The sequence below is a fragment of the Salmo salar genome, chromosome ssa26 (assembly GCF_905237065.1).
Source record: "Salmo salar chromosome ssa26, Ssal_v3.1, whole genome shotgun sequence".
Taxonomy (NCBI): Eukaryota; Metazoa; Chordata; class Actinopteri; order Salmoniformes; family Salmonidae; genus Salmo; species Salmo salar.
Genome location: NC_059467.1, coordinates 29,383,812 through 29,410,531, shown reverse-complemented (window position 1 = coordinate 29,410,531; position 26,720 = coordinate 29,383,812). Strand labels below are relative to the sequence as shown.

Below are 26,720 nucleotides of genomic sequence, written 5' to 3'. Positions count from 1 at the left end.
GAGAGAGAGAGAGAGGAGAATGAGAGAGAGAGAGAGAGAGAGAGAATGAGAGAGAGAGAGAGAGAGAGAGAGAGAGAGAGAGAGAGAGAATGAGAGAGAGAGAGAGAGAGAGAGAGAGAGAGAGAGAGAGAGAGAGAGAGAGAGAGAGAGAGAGAGAGAATGAGAGAGAGAGAGAGAGAGAGAATGAGAGAGAGAGAGAGAGAATGAGAGAGAGAGAGAGAGAGAGAGAGAGAGAGAGAGAGAGAGAGAGAGAGAGAGAGAGAGAGAGAGAGAGAGAGAGAGAGAGAGAGAGAGAGAGCAGAGCAGAACAGATATTTAAGAGGTCTGCCCTACCTTACATAAGCAGAAAAGTAAAGGGTGTTAGCCACTTTGACTTTAATTGTTATTTTGTGGGCAGGCCATAACACTTCCATTAGGATTATGTCGATAGAGAAAGCTTTTTAGTTTTCACCTACAAATGACAACATGGTTTCATGAGGTCAGCTGTTTTCCAGGCAGAATGGACCATTTTAACACTGACACACATTCCCTAGGTATTCAGATTGAGACACAGGCCAGTTTGTTGGGAGAGAGGTGAGGGAACGAGGGGGGGAATGAGGGACGGAGGGAGGGGAAGGAGAGCATTGATTGAAAGACTGTGATTAGCAGTTTTCAGCAGGGTGCGCTGGGGTCATCAAGTTGTTCTGACAGCCTTGTCGCGTCCTGATGTGGAGTCAAGGAGAAGTCAGTGCTTTAGAGAGCGCACTCTCTCTCTCTCGGTCTCTTTCCTCCCTCTGTCTCTCTCCCTCTCTAGCCAGCCTCACTTCTCTGCCCCGCCACAAAATCAATATGGCTCTGCAAAGTGCAGGCGGCCCGGGGGAGACTGAGGGCTAGAAGCAGGGCCAAGGCGTCCTCCAGGCCTGTCCCACGGGCAGTGTCAAGGACAGACACAAGCCAGGATACCGCGGGCTGAGGCTGGGGTCTGCCATGCCCCCCTCTGCCCCCTCCCCTATGTCCGCTCACGCGCCCATCACTCGGCCTGGAGGACAGGATCGATAAGCAGGTGGAGCGTTAAATACTCTGCCCCAGAGGGTGTCCCGCTGCTGGGGCCCAGCCGGCCAGTACTCAGCCTCCTGCTCCCTCCTCCTGGAGGACGGTCTGTCTGTCTGTCTGTCTGGTCTGGTCACACATGAACTGGATGTTTTGTTCTCAGACTGAGAGACAGAGACTGGAGATCTCTGACAATAAACAGTTCAATAACAGTTAGAGAAACATCTCTGCTGTGGAAGGTAGCAGCATGGCCCACTGGTCACACAATGTAGCTCCTTAACAGGACACAGGTCAACAGAAGTCAGCCACGGGGCCTGGGCCTGCTCAGGGAATTGGTCAGTAAGATACCTGAACACTGTCTCCTACAGTTAAGACAATACAATGTGTTTATAGTTTTATTATGGACAATATCTAAACCATAATAGAGCAAATAGCAATAGACTACTTATTCTAGCTCACTGTCAATAATTGTCCTAATTCTGATAGTGAGTGAAACAGATGGGTGATGTTGAGAGGATTTCAGTCATTCCGAGTGTCTGTGTGTGTGAGTGACTGATCACAGTGGAAGTGGCTTGTGTTGCTAATCCAGAAACCAGTGTACGACAGAGTAAAGAGCCAGCTCTGTGTTCCATCCACAGTGTTAACAGCACAAGCTGATCAACCCCTTCAGATGGCAGCTAGTCCCCTTCCCTGTCCTTAAGGATCTAGTCTAGATGATCTGCTGCCTGTCTGCAGCTTCACTGGGGATAAAGATGATTTACAATCCAGATGGAGACTAGGGCTAAATCAGGGTAAAACAGGGCTGATTGTGACATCTGAAATGGCATTGTATTAGCTAGAATCCATTTAGTGAAAAACAAGCATGTTTCATTTCTATTTCCTTTACTAACCACTATGTACTGGAACAGTATGTTACTAATATCTGAGACTAAAGGGACAGACAAGAACACTTCTTAGGAAGTGATTCAGTGTTGTTACTGAATCACTACAACAACAGAACAAATCTAACCTATGTGTCTCAACTTTACGATTAAGACTCAGATTGCTATTGAATTACCGGACAGATATTATTTGGGAATGTATTTTAGTTTTCTTCTAAAGCCATCCCATCCATTCCTATTCACTGTTTATTTATTTTCCTTCCTTCACTCATTGTGAACCAAGGATAATATTCTACCAGGAATTGAACATCTTAATCCTCTTTACACTCTTCCTAGTAGCCTGGATGGTGACAGATTAACAGACCGGACGTTTCCAAACCCTGGGGGGACAGCCTGCTGCATGCATGGCTTTAAGTGGACTGGAGGGTTAATATGAAGCCAGTAGAAAAGAAAGCAGTGGTGGTACTGAATATTACTGATGAGCTCCAGGTCAATGGTTGGTGCTGCCAGGTGAATGGTTGGTGCTGATGAGCTCCAGGGGAATGGTTGGTGCTGATGAGCTCCAGGGGAATGGTTGGTGCTGATGAGCTCCAGGGAAATGGTTGGTGCTGATGAGCTCCAGGGAAATGGTTGGTGCTGATGAGCTCCAGGTGAATGGTTGGTGCTGATGAGCTCCAGGTGAATGGTTGGTGCTGATGAGCTCCAGGGGAATGGTTGGTGCTGATGAGCTCCAGGGGAATGGTTGGTGCTGATGAGCTCCAGGTGAATGGTTGGTGCTGATGAGCTCCAGGGGAATGGTTGGTGCTGATGAGCTCCAGGGGAATGGTTGGTGCTGATGAGCTCCAGGTGAATGGTTGGTGCTGATGAGCTCCAGGGGAATGGTTGGTGCTGATGAGCTCCAGGTGAATGGTTGGTGCTGATGAGCTCCAGGTGAATGGTTGGTGCTGATGAGCTCCAGGGGAATGGTTGGTGCTGATGAGCTCCAGGGGAATGGTTGGTGCTGATGAGCTCCAGGGGAATGGTTGGTGCTGATGAGCTCCAGGGAAATGGTTGGTGCTGATGAGCTCATTCCAGTGTGGGTCAGACCCAACTCATTTTCTTTTGTTCTACTGTATTATTGACTGTATGTTTTGTTTATTCCATGTGTAACTCTGTGTTGTTGTATGTGTCAAATTGCTATGCTTTATCTTGGCCAGGTCGCAGTTGCAAATGAGAACTTGTTCTCAACTAGCCTACCTGGTTAAATAAAGTTGAAATATTTTTTTTTTAAATAAATTTAGCCTAGCCTGAGACAGAACGTAAATGGGACTCGGTCACGTACTAGAAGATGTTGGCTGTTCCCAACTCCCCCCCCCACCTCCACCCACACTGGTCTGAGGGAAGAGGGAGAAATCACCGTGGTTACTGTTCACACTCCTGCTAATTATTAGAGCCAATCAGAGAGGTTAACAGGGCGGAGCCTGAGGAGATCATGTTCTGGGGCATTTAACATCTGGCAGAGATGGAGGTGAATACATTACACACTGGCCTCCTCCAATCCAAATAAAACACTCTTGACATCTGAAGTGTACTTAGCAGAGAGGGGAGGGAAGGAGGGAGGGAGGGAGGGGTGTCGGCGAGCGAGCATCCCATATGGTGATGTCCAAGTGCCACCTAGTGAAAACCATGTGGCTCGTCCAGTCAAGTGACGGTCCTCCAGGCTCCAGAGGAGAGGGTGTCTGCCCCAGAAAACAGCCCAGACAGGAGGACCCATCTGGACTGAGACAGCTCTGTCACAGGCCTAGCTACCTATGGCACAGTCCAACACGGTCAACGCTAAGAAAGATCTATTGCCACCAATGCCAAAAATTAGACTAGGGACCCAATACCACTAACCTACTTTGCAAGAATGTGCAAGTCAATTTGCAACTGTTATGATTTTAGGTTATCCAAAGGTTACAAGTTAATTCAATCTCCAGTAGTATGGTGATTGTTTCTAGCCCTGCTGTTGGTCCTGGCTGCTACGCTGTGTTTGTTGTGATGGAGAAACAGATATGTGTCTATGGCTGTGTTTAGTAGCTATGGGCCATCCCCTCCCATCATTACTGGAGGTATAAATCACAGCCCCCCCCCCCGTGCCCAGAGGTGAGAGAGATGAGAGTGGAGGTGAGCCTGAAATAATGCTGATGTCCCCCAGGGTCAGACCTCCATTATGGCCGCTTCAAAAACTATTAATCTGGCTTGTAGTCACTGGCCTAGAAATAATTACTTCATCTAACCTACGTAATACAGCATGACCAGCAGTCCAGTCAGGTCCAATAGGGTGGGGGAGAGAGAGAGGTTGGGGCAGAGAGGTGAGAGAGAAAGCCACAAATTACAGGCCCGTCTCTGCTGCTACTAGGTGACTGATGTACCACTCACCATCTGGATATGGCCTTTACACTAACACTGATTTACACACACACACACACACACACACACACACACACACACACACACTGGTCTGGTGAGCCAAGGCACACACACAACATTTAATTTTTTTGCAATGTGGTCACAATATACTCAGCAATCCCTAACAGGGTCTGACTAAAATAACTTACTAAAAGATAACACCCATTCAACCACTAATCACTAAGGTGAAACAGCCAGGGAACGGAGTCCAGTATATTCACTGTAACCCACCAGAACAACACACCTCTGACCAGAGCTCTATGGGTCCTGGTCAGAAGTAGAGCACTTCAGGGTGCCATTTGGGACACAACCAGAGTGTTGTTCTATCTAGTGTGAGGTCGGACAGACGTCCACCTCTCTAACCACTGCTCAACACTGCCACCTAGAGATGTAGGACAAACTGCTAGAGTCATCACCAACACCACACCACTATGACGGTGAAATAATCCACCACAACATCCTACCACCCACATACCCACCCACATACCCACCCACATACCCACCCACATACCCACCCACATACATACCCACCCACCCCCACACCCACACACACACACACCATAAAATTCAGTGCAGTCCGTCTCCATAAATGTCACAGTGAAGTATGGAATGACATGAATAAATACAACAACCATGAGTCTCCAGTCAGTCAGTGGAGGCACGGCTACATCGCTGGCTGTCACAGATGGCATCCCAGGTGGAGATTTAATTAGTTAGGGTTGAAGTCAGTCTCCCTTGTTGTCTGGGGGTCCTCGCTCGGCACGCGCTACTGTAAACATGTTCTATATCCTAATCAGGTGTCACCGCCGCGTTTGATCAGTCTGCTAAAACTTGTCACAAATCCCCGGCAGAGAGAGAGAGGGAGGGGGGGAGGGGGGAGGAGGAGGGAGGAGGGGGGACAGAGGGAAGGAGGGGGAGAACAAAAGGAAGGAGCTGTCAGAGGGAGAGAGAGGGGGAGACGGAGGAGAGTTTGCCCATTAGCAGCATTCTCCATCTCTCTCCTGCTGCCCATAGTGAGGAGTCCCTGGTGACAGACAGCTCCAGGTCTCTGCTATACAACACAGGGACTTCACTTCTCTTCACCACCGTCATCACTATACACACTAACACACCTGATCACTAGAACAACCACATAACTCCAGCTAAACACTCAAGTAGTAAACTAGTTTCTGTTGTTTACCCAAAAAACTGAGATAAGCCTACAAGCTGCACCCCTTTTTGGTTTCTGCAAACACTTTCAATAGTGGGTCTCTTTCTTTAAAAGCTCCAAATCAGAGACAGACAGCTCCCCTGCAGAATGAGAGGAGACAGCAGGCAGTGGAGTTGGTATAGGAACACACGCACCATTAGATACTGTTTACCTTGCATTTATGTTGATATTGAATATATTAGCCGATTGAACCTCCTAAGAACACCGCAGAGTGACAAGCCGGAATCCGTCTTTGCAACTACCATGGCAACGGAGATTACCACAAATAGAAAAAAATCTAAAACCTCTGAATAGAACGATACATAAATTAATTAAAGGACACAAAAACAAGCAGAGAATTAAAGTTAGAACATCTGTCAGAGACTTAGCTTCCCATCCTAATACCAGTGTTAGAACATTTATACCCTTGAAGTGAATGATCCCTTCTTTAATTGACAGTCAAGGAAAAGTGGTTGCAGCAGCATCCTGTAGCCGCTGATAAGAAAGCGTTCCCCCTCTCCCCCCCCAAAAAACAGTTTAAAGAACCTTGGCACTAATCCCTATTGTCATCCCAGTGCAGTGGAAGGACTTACAAATAGCGATAACTCGACAGAGGCTGTCTGTTCCTGAGGAGTTAGGGACAGGGTAGCCGTCGCATGCTGGAGAATCAGTCACTTAGATTAATACAATCCATACGCAGCGTCAGTCAGGCATGACACTAGACTGTCACTGCATTTACATCCCAGTCCATCCCTACCGTTCTATATGACAATGTGTTTAAGAAGGTCCACTCACATCACAAAGAGCCTCCCTCTCTCTCTGTGTGTTGGTGGATAACACTCCCAGTCATATGATGTGCTTCACTGGTGATCCTGGAAACAACAACTTTGCAAAGCTTTGTATCACAATTTTTAACATACGGAATGGGTGCCACTGTCACTCACACAAGTAGGCCAAACACACAGACACACACACACACACACACACACACACACACAAGCACGTAAACTTGTAGAAAGCGTTGTTTATTGAGATAGGAATAGGAGTTTTCTTTGCTGAAGCTTGCTTTGAGAGCATATGGGCAGAATACAAAGAGAACAGCTAGACTAAACTGATGAGCTACAGAAGAGGACTAATCTAACCAAAAACTCCACAGATTATCAAAAACAAACAGCAACATAACTGATCAAACCAGAAATAAAATGATAAGACTATTGTGGCAGAACACAAGGCTAATAGATGGGATCTCAGCCACTGCTGAGCCTCAGTGTTTAGGCTGAACGTCTGTGTGACTCCTCCACTTCAGCAGTCCTGAGACAAATGACAGTGGCTGCCCTCGACATTACAGGGCCAGGGCACGCATGACACTAGGGCTGACAACTGAACACACACAACACACCCCTAGCTGCCTTGATAAAACACACACACACACACACACACACACACACACACACACACACACACACACACACACACACACACACACACTCCACCTCCCTCTCTCTCCAACTCACAGGAGACAACCCTGACTTCAGGTCCTTACCCAGGCAAGTGGATCTGACCTGCTGCCCTCCAGTCAGCCTCATCTGAATACACAGAGACAGGAACAGGAGAGGAAGGGAAATCTGCCTATATTATGATGGGAAGAGAGGAGAAGAAGAGAGGAGAGGGGGATGAGATGCCATCAGGGGGCTCTCTTCTTTATGCACATATGATCATGTGGTTGACAGCACCGGTGGGAAGAATTATGGACTGTTGAACAAAAGGTTGAGGTCTGGCTGGCTGGTGATGGTACCTGGATGGAGAGGCAGGCAGGCAGCTAGGCAGTGTTGGGGCCTGACAGTGGTGGACTTATGACAAGTACCACCGCGCGTGCGCGCACACACACACACACACACACACACACACACACACACACACACACGGTACCTCCTCGCCATCCGCTCGCACCAAAGTCTGTCACTCAGAATGGGCCAAGAACGCTGCACGTTAGAGTGAGCGAGGGGGGCGGAGAGAGGGTTGAGGGGGGTTCTGGTCAGAGGTTAAGCGCAGAGAAGACAGCAATGAAAGGCAACTGTCATGCACCAGCGCACGCTGAGGAGAGCCTGTCTCATGGAGAACATGCAAAGAAGGAATGCTCTCCGAGTCCTGACAACAGCCCTCCTCCTCACCCCTATTACCATCACAGTACACACACAGTACACACACAGTACACACACAGTACACACACATAACTCAGCCCCTCTAAAACAGAGTGGCGGCAATACACCGCAGAAGGCAAGGCCTGCCTGACAGCATGCCAATCAAACTGATGACCCCTTCTCTAACATACCATACGCATGCCTAAAGTTAGCTGGGCTCATGAACAAACACACAGGCTGAGAGAGAATCACTGAAAGATGAAGAGGCTACCTGGCTGGCATCAACAGGTATCATGGAATATCCAAAGAAATGATCCATCAAATGGTCTTGGCTTATTTTAAAATGAAATAAGCACTGTAATATCTGACTTCAGGTAGAGAAAGGTATTTTATGAATGGTGGTTGGTGGGTAAGGCAAGGTAGAGGCAAGGCACTCCAGCTGGCTAGGTTACACTTGGCTCCAGTGATGGGGCGGCGGGGCACTACCATCCCTCTCCCTCCTCAGTCTCCCCTGGGCAGTGTACTACAGTACTACATGCCAGGTACTTTCATTACACACGTTTATGGAAAATATCTTATGATGTACAAATTAACAGTTACAATTTACAGGGCCTTATGAAAGTGGCCTCCTGCAGTTTTTGTGAATGGAGGCTATTGAAGCAGTCATCAGAAGCAGATGTTGGCCAAGTCTAACGTTAGCTAACTGCTAGGTAGCTCAGCTTTATTGGAAAGGTGAGTCATTACAAAGGAAAATAAATTCACAAATAAACAGCAGCACCACCAGCCCTGTAATAGAAATAGAGCAGGTGGATTCATAGGGAGAGCAGGCCTTCTGAGAGCTACAATAGGTAGGCTAGCTTTACTGCTATAGGACCAACAGCAAAAGAAAGTTAACCTACATGATGAACGCTAAAGCCAGCCTTGAAAGAAGAGACTGCACCTCAAGTGTTGTCTAGTCACTGCCCTTGTGACAGATGGCCTTATTAGGAAAATTAGATTAAATTAGAGGACTGCTGCAGTCTTCTCGTCCTCTCCCTCTCTCATCGTTAGTATCTGTCTCTCTCTACAGTGCCCCCCCACCCCCCACCACATACGTACAGATTCAAATGAAAATAATGACCTCCCTAGATTGAAGCCTTGAGTGGCTAATGAACCCCCCTGAGTCCCCTCTGTCTGAGGTGAGCGGGTCATTCCCATGTTTATTTAGTACGGCACCACCACACACACACACACACACACACACACCACCTATTGATCAGATTGATTATTCCATGTATATCACCGCAGATAGGCCTCTGACTGACTGATGAACTCTGGGTCACACTGAACGTAAACTCATTGACTCTGACAGCTGAGATGATCCATTGTCACAGCAGCTCGTTTGGGAAAATACGCAGACATCAGCAACAATATGCCAATGCTAATATGAACTGCTAGGTAGAGCTGATGATGACATGGGATCTGTCAACGGAGAGGGTCGCCCACAGCTAACAAGCTAACAGCCAGCTCTGAACAAAACCTGGACCTGGTGGGAAATATTACTTCTGAAACTGAGCAACTAGGTCGATTTCTGCTGACAATCCAGTTAGGTATTACTTCAAAGAAAATCCTGAATAAATGTACCATTTCTTCAATAGTAATAAAGTATGAATAAAGTAACTATGTAGAAGACACTAAATCTTTGTTCATCTGCCAGATGAGTTGAACATAACATCCTGTTATATGTTCATCCTTAGTGTTTTCAACATACACTAAAACCCAAGCCCTTTAGCCAAACCGTGTGGATGGACATGCTGTGTAAAGTGTCATCTGTCATATGGCTGCTGTGATGGCTAACATCAGGAGAGGAACCCAGGCTATGTCCCAGTGTGCATCCAAAATGGCACCCTATTCCGTACATAGCACACTACTTTTTATCAGTGCCCTGGTCAAAAGTAGTGCACTATATAGGGAATAGGGTGGAATTTGGGATAACTCCTCAAGGTGGTTTTTCCCTCTGGATGTTTAGTAGGATCACAGATGCTCTTAAACACATACATGTCCGTGGGCCCTGGCAGCTAGGGGCGGCTGTAGACATAGGACCTGAGACACCACAGAGAGAGCAGCCAGGCCGGGCTGTAAAAGTTGATATCCACCCAGATGCAAACCAAATGTAGACATCATGAACCTTTAAATTGTCCTACATTTAAAGCCGACCACTATAAAGGGGGTAAGGATAAGAGAAGAGACCTGTATGTAGACACACATCTAGATCACTACACATGAAGAGCCATATTATATACTGCACTGTGTGGCTGTTGACAGGGATGTAGGACTACTTACTGAGAAACCATATTTCAGATATAAACAGTTTGTAGTGTATCTAACTCCCAGAAAAGGGTGCGATAGCTGGTTCCATGTCAGTGCCATTACTGCAAATAAAATGTGCTATAAATTTGCTCTTTGTTGCCAAGAGATCAAAGAAACCCTGTAGCTGGCAAAAACAATGGGAAAAACAATAGCAACCCAAGTCCTTCTTCCATCACTGACACATTGCCACTGCCAAGCATGTGGCTTAAAGGCTGTAGTGTTGGGTTGGGTTTACCAAGCTGATCTGTAAACAACACAAAAGCAGCCCAGATATATCCAGGCTAAGCTCCAATAACTAAGACAAGGTATAAAGAGGTAAAGAAGGGGGGGTGCTTATAGCCACAGACTAATCAACCCTCCTCGTCGTTCTCATATCGGATCAATGAACTACCCGGGGCCTTGGGCCCACTGCCACACCACCGCACAGGCACTACATTACACACAAAACTTCATATTCATTCATTGATTTACTTTTCAGAATAGTATATCATTGAACTCCAATGGGACTAAAAACAGAGGCTGGGGCTGAGGTCAAGCCCACTTGCATGGACAGATGTTTGCACAATATTGATGGCCCAAGCAGAAATAAATGACTAAATATCCCGATCAATACCTAGTTTCCCTAGCCGGCCTGTGCGACAGCAGATACATAAATACATCTTTATGGCTACAGGAATGGTCCCTAATGAAGAGTGGATAAATGCTCCCCTGAAGGTAAACTCTTTGATTAGCTGAGGCCAGAGGTGACGCCCGGTTGGGGAGGGCAGAGGCGATATGCTGACATGAAAATGCCATACCTTCCATTGACTGAGGAGTCTAATGGTTAAGAGGGGCTAAGTTACTGAGGGGGCAACCAGGATATGACAGGTCACAAGCCTTGAGCAGCTCGTTCTGTGCTACCTGACCTCCTATCCATTTGTAATGGTAATAGCATGGATCAGCAGCATTCTCAATCATACTCATAGTCAATAACGCACATATTGTTTCAATTCTACATGTAGCATAGCTCTGTTTTGACTGTATCACTGGGCTGGAGAGGATACTGTTGAAACAAATCCTCTGCATTTCATCTCCAGCCACCTCAAGCACGAAGGCCCTAGCTGTCAGTGGTTAAGACTTATGAAAGAGGGGACATGAGACTGTAATCAGGCCAGACCATCGTCATCATCATCATCATCATCATCAGGAGCAGCAGTACTGAGCTCCAGCTCTCTGTCTCCCTCATGGTGAAGAGACAGTGGTGCTGATGACACTAGATAGAGGATCTGGATGGAGCTGCCTGCTCTTATTTACAGCACAGCTCAATTACCAAGGACAACACCAAGCAGGCTCATCACTCAGCTTTCCCTTCACTGCTCCACAGTGACCAACAGGGCCATAAAGAGGGAGGAACCAGATCATTCCCTGCTCCTTAATTAAATGAGAGCAAAGCTGTTGACTTAATTTCCCTCCTCTCCGTAAGCAGACCCTCCTCTTTCTCACCGTCTCACTCAGCAAAGCAGCCCCCACCCAGATTGAGCTGGCCAGCCCTCCAACCAATGAAGACCTCCCGGTCATCATCCCTGCTCGGCCCTAAATCAACAGCTGGATAAACAGCCTCCACGGTGGGTTAGTGCCGGTCCCCATGCAGTCACAAGAGGCCGAGGGCCAGGGGGCTCCAGGGGGCCGAGTCAGGAGCCGGATCGACACCTCAACAGCGATAAGTAATTCTGTGTTGGATTAGCAGCATGATGGCCTAATCAATACAGGGTGATACACTCAGGCCATTAGGAATGCAGGGAGGAAATGGCCCCCTCTGGTAATAAAGCAGGCCTTATGTCTGGCTGTTCCTTCATCAGATCTCTCCATTAGTGTAATGGTACTATTATCAGCCACAGCAAAAGACGTATTTTACCAGGGAACCTTTTTTCAGCCGGACGGACCGTGCCCTGCTGGAGGGGGTCTGACGGAGTCAGGGAGGGAGAGCCATGCAGTGAGGAGTGGAGAAATTTACTCTCTCCCTTCCTCCTTCCCCAGGCCCGGATGTAAATCTCTCTCTAGCGGCCCGGCTCCTATGTATTCCTAAGCGTGTTTTATGTCAGCTCCCAACACTATTTCTCCATTATTGGCTCATTAATAGAACTAGCAGTGTGTTAGCGGTGGGTAAGAGGGGGGGGAAGATGGCCGCTGGAGCAGGGGAAAGGTGCTGAATGTGCTGAATGTGACACCCCCTCATGCTAAAACAACCAGAGCTGACATGACAGCACACCCGGCATTAGTCGCCGTAAATCGTTACCTTAACACTAATTCACCGGGTAACATTTTGTGGGGGGATTGATTAACCATGTCTGGATGTGTGGCCACATAATCAGCTTTTACCTCTCTAGTTGTTCATTTAACAGAATTTCCAAGGGAAACACAAAACATTTTAATGAGTGTTGAGGAATGAAATACCCTAAACAGCTTGCACTTAGCTGCCACAACCAGAGGAAACCAATGAGGCTGATCTGAGCAATGTTCTGGGCTCAGCCAGGACCTCAGCACAACATCTGGTGAACCTATGTGGTCATTACTTAGCCTGACATTCCCCTGAAATATATTTCCACTTTTTCTCTTTTCCATCAACACTTTATACACGTCATCACATAGACAGCAGCTATCGTCAAAGACAACGTCAAAGACAACGTCAAAGACAACGTCAAGGAAGTAGGTTGAGGGTCAATTCCATTTATATTCAGTTTACGCAGGACGTGTATATAAAAATTCATATACCTTTATTTCTAAAATAATAGACATGTTTCAAACCATGAATTTCCTTTACAATTACCTGCTGGCATTAGTGAATAAACATGTTATTGATCACAGTATATTACAAGCAGGCCTATTAGTTATGGCTTTTTAGTTGATGAGACAGACAAACATGAGACAGTACTGCTCTCAGAATCATGGGTAATCCATGATTGTCCTGCACATTGTATTGGATGTGGTTAAATTGAGAGACTACCTTTATAAAACAGGTTGGGAGTTATGTTCAGTAGGCTTTCATGATAAATAGCTTGCCTTCACTAAACTAGCAAAATGACAGGGGGAAACAACTCACTGACTGAGTCTAACTGCAAACACACTCACTTATGAGACTACAGTTATATCCCCACATCCCCAGTTATTACATATGATGATAAACTGAACTACTGCACTGTGTCCCTGCCCTATAACAAGCCACTGGGATTAATGCAGCTCCTCTAATTTGGGACTGTTCTGTGGTTTTCCAGCCATTTTACCATTACAATACCCCGTCCTCGTTCCTCAATCATCCTTTTATTATTTGTCTAAAAGAGGAAGCAGAACCATTAGCTAGGTCTGAGTCTGCTCTGTGTGTGTCTGTTCCATGCTGCCTGCACCCACCTGGGGGCCAGCTGGAAAGCGTTCTCGCTCTCATCTGGTCATCATGGCCGCTCTCTCAGCTCTTCATAAACAGGAGGAACCACGTCCTACATAGTTTCTGTGCTGTCAGACATGATCCAAACACATGTGCCATGGCAGACTGTGGCGAGGCCAAGGCTGGGAGCTGCTGGGGCTGACTGACTTGGAGAGAGCAGACCTGGGTTCAAATACCATTTGAAATCTTCAAAAACTTTGAGTGATTGCTCTAGCCTGCCTAGAGTGCCAGATGGGTGGGGCTTGCAGTGTTAGGACTATTATATTGGTCCAGTAAGCCAGTCATGCTCAATCACAGATAAAGTGTTTGAAACGATTTTGAATAGTATTTGAACGCAGGTCTGGATGAGCCTGAGCAGAGCAGTCTGCATGGGCCCAGCAGTAGGGGTAGCTAAGGAGGTCTGGATGAACCTGAGCAGAGCAGTCTGCATGGGCCCAGCAGTAGGGGGTAGCTAAGGAGGTCTGGATGAACCTGAGCAGAGCAGTCTGCATGGGCCCAGCAGTAGGGGGTAGCTAAGGAGGTCTGGATGAACCTGAGCAGAGCAGTCTGCATGGGCCCAGCAGTAGGGGGTAGCTAAGGAGGTCTGGATGAACCTGAGCAGAGCAGTCTGCATGGGCCCAGCAGTAGGGGGTAGCTAAGGAGGTCTGGATGAACCTGAGCAGAGCAGTCTGCATGGGCCCAGCAGTAGGGGGTAGCTAAGGAGGTCTGGATGAACCTGAGCAGAGCAGTCTGCATGGGCCCAGCAGTAGGGGGTAGTTAAGGAGGTCTGGATGAACCTGAGCAGCGCAGTCTGCATGGGCCCAGCAGTAGGGGGGTAGCTAAGGAGGTCTGGATGAACCTGAGCAGAGCAGTCTGCATGGGCCCAGCAGTAGGGGGTAGCTAAGGAGGTCTGGATGAACCTGAGCAGAGCAGTCTGCATGGGCCCAGCAGTAGGGGGGTAGCTAAGGAGGTCTGGATGAACCTGAGCAGAGCAGTCTGCATGGGCCCAGCAGTAGGGGGTAGCTAAGGAGGTCTGGATGAACCTGAGCAGAGCAGTCTGCATGGGCCCAGCAGTAGGGGGTAGCTAAGGAGGTCTGGATGAACCTGAGCAGAGCAGTCTGCATGGGCCCAGCAGTAGGGGGTAGCTAAGGAGGTCTGGATGAACCTGAGCAGAGCAGTCTGCATGGGCCCAGCAGTAGGGGTAGCTAAGGAGGTCTGGATGAACCTGAGCAGAGCAGTCTGCATGGGCCCAGCAGTAGGGGGTAGCTAAGGAGGTCTGGATGAACCTGAGCAGCCTTTACTTTTCCTCTATTTCTCTCCATCTAGTTACACAACCCACAAACACAGCACGTCCAGACCAGACCACAGCACCCCTAATCACAGCAGGCCTCTTCGGCAGTGGGGTCTGCTACCTACTATAAAGCCTGGGTATGCCCAAAATGTCACACCTTTACTTTGATCAACTATTTCATTCTCAATCACATGTTTACACAAACGCCAGTCAATGCGGTTACTATTCATTGTTTTGAACAGCATCCCAGGACAATCCAGCAGCCATCATAGTCCTTTGCGTTTGAGAGATGTGCCTATAATTATTACCTGCAATAGAATTGGACCACTCGAACACAGCCAGAAGCTGCTCTCCTCCAACTCACAGGGTAGAACACCTCCCCATACAATTATGGAGCAAGAGTATTCCCGATTTTGAGGGAGTCTGACTTGAAAACATTGAACATCTAAAATATAGGGGACTTTTAACATGCAACGTGTCTAAATCAATATTCAAGCCTTCACGGCGATCCAATCAGTTTATTGTAGCACAGTCTTCACCCATGTCTAAACTGTAATACTGAAAGCAAAAACAGTGTAGGCCTATCTGTAACGATAAAGCTGTTAATAACAACGATGCTCCATTGTAAGTGAATGAAGAGGAAACCACAATAAAGCCAGAAATCATGCAGGCTGATGTGTAGCTACATAGACAACTGCAGCTTTCCAGCCTTCAAAATGACCCAAGCATCACCGCATTTGGAACATAAAGTTCTGAGAGAACGAGTCCACTGTGAGTTTGCCAGAGCTAAGGGAGAATAACGCTATGAATACCTTTCTTCTCTTCTCGCTCTCACTGCCACCCGATCGTTTCATGTTTCCTAGAGTTGTGTTTACACACCCGCTTTCACTGCAGCGCATCTTGGTAGTTGTAGTTCCAACAGAAGAATTACAATAAAACTTAGAGCGCTATTAAATAAACAGAGCATATAAAATGAACGGGTGCCTGTAATAACAACCTAGCTGCAAATACGGGCTATGAAAGAATACCTTTCTGATCACAATCTAGTATTAATTTGCTTCGAATGAAAATGGAAAACTTCATATCCCGACGCACGGAAAAGAGGAAATACGTTCAAGCGTAATTTGACTCAGCCGGATGGGGATTCTTGTGCGTAGTGGGCACAGCAGCTACAATAATACTAGATCTTCAAATCATATGTAAGCCATACCATCCAAACAATAACGTTGAGATAATTGTATACATTTGGTAAATCTTGCAGCTGCTCTTTTGATGTCCATGAGCGCGTTCATTATAAAATGCACACAAGTACTTTAGCAATTGAACATGGCAAAACAATGGTTTAAAACACAAAATACTACAGCACGTGGATCAAATAAAACGAATAAAGTAGCTGAAATAATGATTGCCAATAATAAGGTAAACTTCAATTAAATGTATTTCCACATGTTGTGACTTTTATATTTTCAAATAGGCCTAGCCAATACATTACAATGAGATTTTAGAAGAAATAGCAAGGTTTGGGCAGTTTGAACTATTTTTTTGCTGCTTGGGTTTTTTGTGTAGCCTAAATCAAAAGCAGCATTTTGTAACTTGTGTAAAAATAGCAATCATGGTTTAAACATGCTCCAAGACTCCAACACTGCCAAGACTCTTTCAACTCTTGCATCTCAAATCCAGGTGCTTTACTGCAAAAAGGTATTGGCTGCCTCGACATAGACAGACACACAACACATCCTACTCACCACCAATTGTGAAAGCAAATCATAAGCATGCTGTTTACAGTATGGGAGCATTTATGTATGGTATCACATGCAGACAATATTCCCTCTACCTTGGGTTCAACCAAATACCTAGTAACTTACTGTGAATAGTGTTGAGATGTGCTCTGTCCGTTATTCTTATTGCTTCACACACACACACACACACACACACAGGGGGAGGGGGGGGGAGGGGGGGCTGCAAGATTGGAAACACCTGCTTTGTATTACCATTACAGACTTTGATCACTGTCTTCATTAGTTTCCTTTGTAATCTCTTTCCTTTTATGGTAGAGCTGAACTAAGTGAACTGGGCACACTGATTTAACACATGTTCCATTCACCTGTCTTGTAAAAAGCTCAAAAGCTCTCCTGCTTTCAAATGTGTTGGTGTCTCTGGCATCCTTTGGCAATAAACAGAAAATGGTTCTTTTGATTCCTATTTATAACCTACATTTTCTCTCTATCCCCGTTTTCTTCAGAAGAAAATCTGTATGAAAAATATATTTGGAAACACTTTGGCAAAACTGGATCCACGTGCATATTAGAACATAAACATATGGGGGCTTATAGTAGGGTTTAGGACAGAGCTAATAGAGAGAACATTTGTTATATATGTTATAAATATCAATTTTAACTGGTAATTTCCCAAACCCCTGTCTTTCCCCCCATCAACCCAATCCATCATTATATTCCTCATGTGTGTTAAACTACCTTTCACATACTACCCCTGTCAATCATATCTCTGGATGAAAAACATTTCACAGACAAGCAGAAGGGAACTCTGACTCCACATCTCATTTTTCCTTGTCAGATTGTGTGTGTGTGTGTGTGTGTGTGTGTGTGTGTGTGTGTGTGTGTGTGTGTGTGTGTGTGTGTGTGTGTGTGTGTGTGTGTGTGTGTGTGTGTGTGTCACATATTTCTCTGTCAGATTGTCTGGAACAGCACAGCGGGGGCACTGGAACTGATCCTAATGCTCAGGTCCTTCATGGTAAAACAGACAATTTACAACCTCCCAACAATAACGGTCATTTGTCATGTAGCCAATCAGGCTATTTACTCCCCACCTCTCCTCTGATGTCCATCTCACAGGGTTCAGCACAGGGCAAGGGCATCACTGTACACTCTCAGCTGTGGTAGAAAAAAACTGAAAACTAACTTTGAACTCCTGTACCTCATCATATATCCCTCTTTTCTTTCTATGTTCTGGCCGATATGCTCACGATGGGATGGGGGATGTTTTCTGTTATTGCACATTGCATCAGCTCTGGACGACCCCTTTGACAAGGCTTCTTTTAGTGATATAATGAGTGTATAAAAAAGCTGGGTAGAAATCAAAGGTGAAGGAAAGTGCGGTGCCAGAAATGTTAGTTGAGCACATTAAAGGAAGGAAGACAGAGACCATTGTGTGCTGTCTGTATTAAAACCAGAACTACCAACCCTAAACCCCTGCAGTCAGCTCTCCCTATGTCTCCCCATGCCTCAAACTATCATTTGGTCTGAAAAATCACAAATATACTTCAGTAGAGACAGGCTCCTTTGTGAATAATGATATGTTTCCTCTGTGGAGTTTTATATTGGGCCACCTACACGTTATTATTGCATTATCAAATTGTCCTTGGTTTCTAGAAGAATAGGCAGGAACAAAAAACGACTGGAAAAACTGCAAACAATATGCATCCTGAGTTGTCCAGACTCCTGTACCATACGTGAACTTCACTCAAGGTACTCTTAGGCATTGCAAACGGCATATTTCCCCACCACAACCTCCTGCCAGTAACTATCCTTAAGCATATTGTGGTGCATCCAGTATCCATAAAGAAGAGAGTGGTTTTTGATTTGTATTTGTATTGAATGAGCATATGGAGCAAGTATGTGCCTTCCCTGTCAATGATAAGCCTTAGGAAACTGCTATTTGTCAGTGCTATAAAGCAGATTGCTGCCCAGTGGTTTCAATTAACATCAAAGGAGTCTTCACAGGCAGTAATAGTTATATCAAAACCTGAAATGTATTATTTAGGTTCCGCGCGGGAGTCCTCCAAAAGATTATGTTCCCTTTCAAAAGAGATTTTCTTTTCTTGCTGACTTTTTACATTCCGCCCTTTTCTATTGCTTTTTTCTCCTCTTTGAAGCAACCCCACATCACCCCTAGACAATCCCTTTGTAGCACTAGGGTACCTGGCTGGCTCTGGCAGGGTGGCCTATTAGTTGGGTTACGTGTGTACATGAACAATACAGCGTCTGCGGCATACATTAAAAAGGGCATGTGGTATTGCACTCGAAATATGAAAGATCGGTAGCTAGTGTAGATAACGTGAAAGAAGATGGAGATGTGGTATAGAGCGGAGGAAATATCTTCAGGCCATGTCCTCAATATAATTCATGAGTTTATCCATGTTGACTCCATCACATTCAGCACACAGTTGACCTGTGTTGACCAATCCAGGACATTTAGGAAAATTCTCATATTTCTGCTTCATATTAGAACAGTCATGTAAGAATAGGTCTACACAGAGTAGGTCTACACAGAGCCATGTGTTTAGAGAAATGAATGCATACATTTTAACACATGGCTCTGGGCTTACGTATACCTCGTCCACTATTTTACTTTGCTCTACCAATAATACCACAGCTTCTATTTCTTATGCATATTGAATGGGAAATGGCATCATTAAGTCCATGCCAGTAGTTGGCATTTATCTACCCTCTTTTCTTCATCGTCATATACATGAGAAGGATGCTTGAACCCCTAAAGGGAGCTGTGAGAGGTTATAACTAAAGCTTTTCTCTTTGAATGCTTCGGTGGCCCTCCGTTAGCTAGTATGGTGTTAAAACCATCACTAACCTCTTGGCCAGGGCTTAAAGTGAAGGCAGGGCCCTATAAAAATGATTCACAAAGTACATACACCATTCAATACATGTTGATTAAGCCTCTATAAATGATCACATAGTGCCCGCAGGAAAAAGCGCCATTGGTTAGTGAACAGAGAGAGCGTGCAGCACTAGTCTAAGATGTGGTACACTTCCCTGGCCGGGATCATTTCCAGACTACCGTACAGAGGAAGGGAAGCACTCTGCTATTGCTGTGATTTGAATACCATGATCACGGAACAGTTTTATAGGAAACCCATTAAAAAGTGAGGTTTGACATACAAAAGAGCCCCTGTTTAAATCTCACGCACAATGTCAGGCTGAAAGACATTATAAAAATCGTTATATACGGAAGCATAGCTAGATACATCCTCTCTGTGTGTGTGTGTGTGTGTGTGTGTGTCCTTGTGCTCTCTCATCTTGGGAGGAAATCTTTTGTGGGGGACAGAAGATGACTCCTTTTTTGGAGGGATATGTGTAGGCCTACTTTATCACTCACAGCCAACCTGGTGCCTAGGCCTAATCCTGCGTTTGTTCAGTCTGACACAAATCACTGTCTGAGATTGAGCTTCACTCTAATAAAGATGTCTGTGTAAAATATGCTAATTATAATACATAGGATATAGAAAATATAAGAATTTCATTAAAACCAAATTAGGTCCAATGAGGTGGACACAATGCCCTGACGTGACCCTTAACCTTCCTCATCATCACTCCCATTACCCATAGAGTTATAGCCTCCACGCAGATCAAACAGACCATAAGTGAACAATGGCTGAAATTGCATATTAATATGATATGTAAAAGTTCAACAGATATTGGGAGTGATCCCTTTGAAAGGGACTGTTTTACATTAAGGGATTTTTATTAGCGCTTTTCTAGTCTTTAATGTGCATGTTTTCCCCCTGAGTCAGGCAGTCACTGGGACCAGGTTTGGGTCTTATTGGTGGTTCTCTATTTTAGGACATGCAGCTCAGAGTGTCTTGGTATGCTTAGAGATCAGTCATAGCATAGGCCTACAGCAAGGTTGACTTGTAGCGAGACATGCCTTCTAATGCTGTGAATCCTTGTTTGTAGATTATGTTACAGATGTAGGATCTTAGTTTTGTAACGGCCGTCGTAGGAAGTGGACCAAAATGCAGCGGGTACGTGAATGCTCATATTTATTTTATTACGAACACCACACAAAAACAACAAACCGAAAAACAGCTAACAGTTCTGCAGGCTAAACATAGCAGTGCACGAATACAACTTCCCACAAAGGGACAGGTGAAAACAAGCTACCTAAGTATGACTCTCAATCAGCAACAACAATGTACAGCTGTTCCTGATTGAGAGCCATACCAGGCCAACACAAAGAAATACACAACATAGATAGAACCTAGAATACGACACATAGAACATAACCCAAAAACCCCGGAATACTCTAAACAAACACCCCTCTACATAAACACACACCCCGAAACACTCTAAACAAACACCCCCTGCCACGTCCTGACCAAACTAATATAACAAATAACCCCTTTACTGGTCAGAACGTGACAACATTTAAAACTTGTGTATATTTGAGATTTTAAAAGGCTTCTGAAGTTTGTAATTTCCACTTTGAAATGTCAGACTTGATTTTCCCTTACGAAAAATGTATCAACCCCTACAAAATGTTCATTAATTATAATCCACTGTAGTGGTCTGGGTGTAACTGGTGCAGAGGTGTCAGGCGCAGGACAGCAGAGATGAGTAACACAAGTAACTTTACTCAAATATTCCAATAACATGTGGTAATACTGAGCCCACAATAACGGACCGAACATACATAAAACAATCATGCACAAAAACCATGGGGAAAACAAGACCAAACCAAGACAAAACAAATGGAAAATGAAAAGTGGATCGGTGATGGCTAGAAGGCCGGTGACGTCGACCGCCGAACGCCGCCCAAACAAGGAGAGGGACCGACTTCGGCGGAAGTCGTGACATCCACATCCTGTTTCTGCAGGATTATTTTCCTGCTGTAGTAAACTGGCTCAAATTAAGAACCTACATCTGTATTCCATATGTTCTGTAAATCCATAGGTCGTGAACAGTAGGTGTGAGACTGCCATTTTTGGCAGTTGACTAGGAATCTGACTAACACACCCATTGCATACTGAAATAATTTACAGTGAACTTTATTTATTCATATATTTTTAATCTTTCAGACATTGTCATTTGCAGAGTATTCTTGTGGTGAAAGGTATATTTTACACTGAATACAGAGCTTCCTACATCTACCTAGTGACCACTCCTTCACTTTCAATCATATCCAACTGTGACCCCTCCTTCACTTTCAATCATATCCAACTGTGACCCCTCCTTCACTTTCAATCATATCCAACTGTGACCCCTCCTTCACTTTCAATCATATCCAACTGTGACCCCTCCTTCACTTTCAATCATATCCAACTGTGACCCCTCCTTCACTTTCAATAATATCCAACTGTGACCCCTCCTTCACTTTCAATCATATCCAACTGTGACCCCTCCTTCATTTTCAATCATATCCAACTGTGACCCCTCCTTCACTTTCAATAATATCCAACTGTGGCCCCTCCTTCACTTTCAATCATATCCAACTGTGACCCCTCCTTCACTTTCAATCATATCCAACTGTGACCCCTCCTTCACTTTCAATCATATCCAACTGTGATCCCTCCTTCACTTTCAATCATATCCAACTGTGACCCCTCCTTCACTTCAATCATATCCAAATGTGGCCCCTCCTTCACTTTCAATCATATCCAACTGTGACCCCTCCTTCACTTTCAATAATATCCAACTGTGGCCCCTCCTTCACTTCAATCATATCCAACTGTGACCCCTCCTTCACTTCAATCATATCCAACTGTGACCCCTCCTTCACTTTCAATCATATCCAACTGTGGCCCCTCCTTCACTTCAATCATATCCAACTGTGTTTATACATGTCGAATAACTGTCACCTCTGCCCGAAGTTAGGGGTTGAATTAGGAGTTTCTGGACAGATGAGCTGTACCCTAAAAATGTCAAAGATCTGTTCAGTACCACATGCTGGCTCTCATACTAAGGTGATGAGTCCTGTTCCACCCGGTTACCCCTCATTTTAACCCGTAAGTTGGTCTAACAGTAAATAGAATAATTGGTTAGTTGAGTGGCATGGTCTCTTTGCACTGTGTATGAAACATATAGAGAACACTTCTCAGACCTTCCACAGCATCTGTTTAGTTGTCTGTTTGGTTTGGCTTAAGAAAGGCAGCAGCATCTGTTTAGTTGTGTGTTTGGTTTGGCTTAAGAAAGGCAGCAGCATCTGTTTAGTTGTGTGTTTGGTTTGGCTTAAGAAAGGCAGCAGCATCTGTTTAGTTGTGTGTTTGGTTTGGCTTAAGAAAGGCAGCAGCATCTGTTTAGTTGTGTGTTTGGTTTGGCTTATGAAAGGCAGCAGCATCTGTTTAGTTGTGTGTTTGGTTTGGCTTAAGAAAGGCAGCAGCATCTGTTTAGTTGTGTGTTTGGTTTGGCCTAAGAAAGGCAGCAGCATCTGTTTAGTTGTGTGTTTGGTTTGGCTTAAGAAAGGCAGCAGCATCTGGGTGTCCTAAGCCCATTAATAGACTTTAATGTAGGATCCCAAATACACCTTGTTCCTATTTAACTTGTGTTCCATTTGTGTGTTGTTGTTGTTGCAGACGGATTTAGAAGCCACGGAAGTTCAAGGCCGACCTCGGTACTGCAGGCGTTGTTAGCAGAAAATCGCATTGCCCATTATAGTGAATGGAAAAAAGTCAATCTTTGTGGTCAATCTTCGTGTAAATAAAAAACAATTTTCGAAGACAATCATGGTACCAATAATTGCTTCTAATACACTAGATGTATGTCCTTGAACCGATTATTTTAAAACCGCACATAGAAGAAGTTATAAGTATAATTTAGTTGCTAATGGCAGCCTGCAGTACCCCAGTCGGCCTTTAACTTGAGCTACCCAATGCGAGGGGGCAGCACTGAGCTAGCTTGCGTTGTCACTTCTTGGAATAGCTTAAACTGCGCATGTTATGTCTCCATGAGACGCCATCTTAACCGGCTTCATTTGGCTTCAATGTGCTGTTGAGTCTTCACATAGGAATAAATGGTGTCACATGATCAATGGCTTTGTCCATTCATATATACAGTCATTGTCTTCAGCATCATCATCATCCTGGTCATTATCACCACCACCTCTCACTCACCAATATGAACTTCAGTATCATTGTTTACATCATCTATACCCTTATATGGTGATCCTGGCTTATTGATGATCTTATAGGATAAGTAAAGACTGACAGTAACTGACACATTATCTCCCATACAGTATAACAGCCTTCTCCCAGATGTTAACACCAGGCAGTTTGTTCATAATTAGCCTGGTCTGCATGAGGCAGTTCAGTGAAAGAGAAGGGACAAGACATATAAACATTATCAGGCGTATGTTTGACTGAACACTCTCAGTAATTACAGCTATTTGTGATGACATCACCATGTCAAACAAATAGTGTGACCGCTGGAAATGTGCTGTGCAACCAATCGGAAGCCTGCCACACACCTTGAGCTAACACTCCGTACACACACACACACTTTCTTTCTGTTTTTTTTCTGACACAAAGCAGCCAGTCTCCAGCCGGTCGTTTTGTTTGAAGCCATCAAGTGGTTTTGCAAATTATGTTGTTTTGTGCTGAAGTGCTGAAGCAGATTAATTAAAGAGTGTGTGACTGCATTAGTGTTACTGAAAACAAGCGTCTCGACAACACGGCCTGCCTGCCGTCTGTAAACAGCAACAGTTTTAGACACAGGCACACACACACACGTGCACACACACACACACACACACACACGTGTAGATAACAAGTCAGGGAGCCAAGTCTCCCCATTTCAACATTGTGTCAAAGACGTGCTCTTGGGCAGCATCCAAGGGTTTTTGCTTATTTGTCTTTTGTAAAAAAGGACAACTATCCGAGCGGTGCCAAAGCACCCCAGGGCCTTAGATATGTGAAGGGCTGCTCTCCTCTCAGCTGGTACACAGATGTGTGTACCGAGGGAGTCCGCTGTCTGAACCGAGCACAGATTAGTGATCCTTTTTTTCTATTCCTAATAAATAAAGCGCAGTGTGTGTGTGTGTCGGTGTGTCAGTGTGTGAGGGGAAAATAACACCGCCCGCCCGCTAATCAGAAGTGAATGGGGGAGCTTGGTGGCCACATATAATGCTGCTCTTATCATAAAATAACAGAGCTTTTCATTTTAACTGTGGTTTACGTCTTGGGGTTTTGCCCGAGGACTTAAAAAAAAAGAGTTGTGTTTTTCATATTTTTGACTTTTTCTGAATGTTTGGAGATAGATGCTTTAAATAGAGTTTCAATTATGGCCAACTGCTTTCTTTCAGCAAATGTTTCCAGAAATACAGTTTATTGTTCCAGTCTCACCAGAAAATATTAAAACAACCAATTTACCAGAGGGAGGAATGACAGCTAATGATGAAGTGGTGGCAGCGGAACCATTTCTTTTAAGTTGTTTTTGTATAGTAAAGTGCTTGTGTGTGTGTGTGTGTGTGTGTGTGTGTGTGTGTGTGTGTGTGTGTGTGTGTGTGTGTGTGTGTGTGTGTGTGTGACCTTGGCCGGTCAGACATCAAGGACAGAGTAAGGAAATAGCTGTGTGAGAGAGGTGATAACTTCATAAGCAGGGCCAGGGGTGAGCAGGGAGGTGCCAGGAGTACCCCACACACAGCCAGTCTCACTTGATTGCAGCGAGCCCTAAACACCTTCTGATTAGATATTTCCCAGAGGGTAAAGAGGACAGCTGTGTATTTCCACTGTACCCACTGTACCCACAAGCCCAGTACTAATGTCTTCTGATGTCTCCTGAAGTGGGCCATAGGCTGAATCCCAAATTACACCCTATTGCATTTATAGTGCACTACTTTTGACCAGGGCGTGTAGGGCTCTGGTCAAAAGTAGTGCACTATATAGGGAATAGGGCGTCATTTGAGACACAAGAGTAGATTCTTAGGTAGAATCACCACTGTGAGATGTTCTCTGGTACAGTAGGATGATGGCCTGCTATAAGATTTCCTCTGAAAGTTGAGGAGAAAGCCATGATGAAAGGACCAGCCAATAAGATGACATGCCCTGTCTTGATAATACACTGCTTCACTGTGAACAGAGGTATTAGTCATCTGTTTTTCACTTAGGAATCATACAAGTCTCACCAGACAATAATGTTACGTGCATCTGTCTCCTCAGGTGTTTCACACCCACATCAACAAGGACTTGGAAACATTATGAAATAGGAACATACTGTACTCTAGAACATTGGTTCACAAACTGGGCTTCAACTTACCCTTGAAAGTTATAATTGTAGAATGCACAAGGTGCAATTTCAATATTGGGTAGTGCATCATCAGCTCCTCTTGTCATTGCATACAGTGAGGGGAAAAAAGTATTTGGTCCCCTGCTGATTTTGTACGTTTGCCCACTGACAAAGAAATGATCAGTCTATAATTTTAATGGTAGGTTTATTTGAACAGTGGGAGACAGAATAACAAAAAAAAATCCAGAAAAACGCATGTCAAAAATGTTAGAAATGGATTTGCATTTTAATGAGGGAAATAAGTATTTGACCCCCTCTCAATCAGAAAGATTGCTGGCTCCCAGGTGTCTTTTATACAGGTAACGAGCTGAGATTAGGAGCACACTCTTAAAGGGAGTGCTCCTTATCTCAGCTCGTTACCTGTATAAAAGACACCTGTCCACAGAAGCAATCGTAGACCTACACAAGGCTGGAATGGGCAACAAGACCATCGCCAAGCAGCTTGGTGTGAAGGTGACAACAGTTGGTGCAATTATTCACAAATGGAAGAAACACAAAAGAACTGTCAATCTCCCTCGGCCTGGGGCTCCATGCAAGATTTCACCTCGTGGAGTTGCAATGATCATGAGAACGGTGAGGAATCAGCCCAGAACTACACGGGAGGATCTTGTCAATGATCTCAAGGCAGCTGGGACCATAGTCACCAAGAAAACAATTAGTAACACACTACGCCGTGAAGGATTGAAATCCTGCAGCGCCCGCAAGGTCCCCCTGCTCAAGAAAGCACATATACTTGCTCGTCGGAAGTTTGCCAATGAACATCTGAATGATTCAGAGGACAACTGGGTGAAAGTGTTGTGGTCAGATGAGACCAAAATGGAGCTCTTTGGCATCAACTCAACTCGCCGTGTTTGGAGGAGGAGGAATGCTGCCTATGACCCCAAGAACACCATCCCCACCGTCAAACATGGAGGTAGAAATATTATGCTTTGCGGGTGTTTTTCTGCTAAGGGGACAGGACAACTTCACCGCATCAAAGGGAC

At 45.1% G+C, this 26,720-nt stretch overlaps 1 protein-coding gene across 5 annotated transcripts in view; it reads right to left on the bottom strand.

Annotated features, from left to right (window-relative positions):
- LOC106587595 (FTO alpha-ketoglutarate dependent dioxygenase) overlaps window positions 1-15,620 on the bottom strand; it is a 193,888-nt gene extending 178,268 nt beyond the window's left edge. For all 5 annotated transcript variants that reach the window (XR_006762132.1, XR_006762133.1, XM_045708004.1 and 2 more), the window contains exon 1: window positions 15,520-15,620. Coding sequence is in view for 3 of the 5 variants with exons in the window: in XM_045708004.1 (XP_045563960.1) it covers window positions 15,520-15,606 (87 nt within the window). In the remaining 2 variants the exon portion in view is untranslated. The remainder of the gene's footprint in view (window positions 1-15,519) is intronic.
- Between the last annotated feature and the right edge of the window lie 11,100 nt (window positions 15,621-26,720).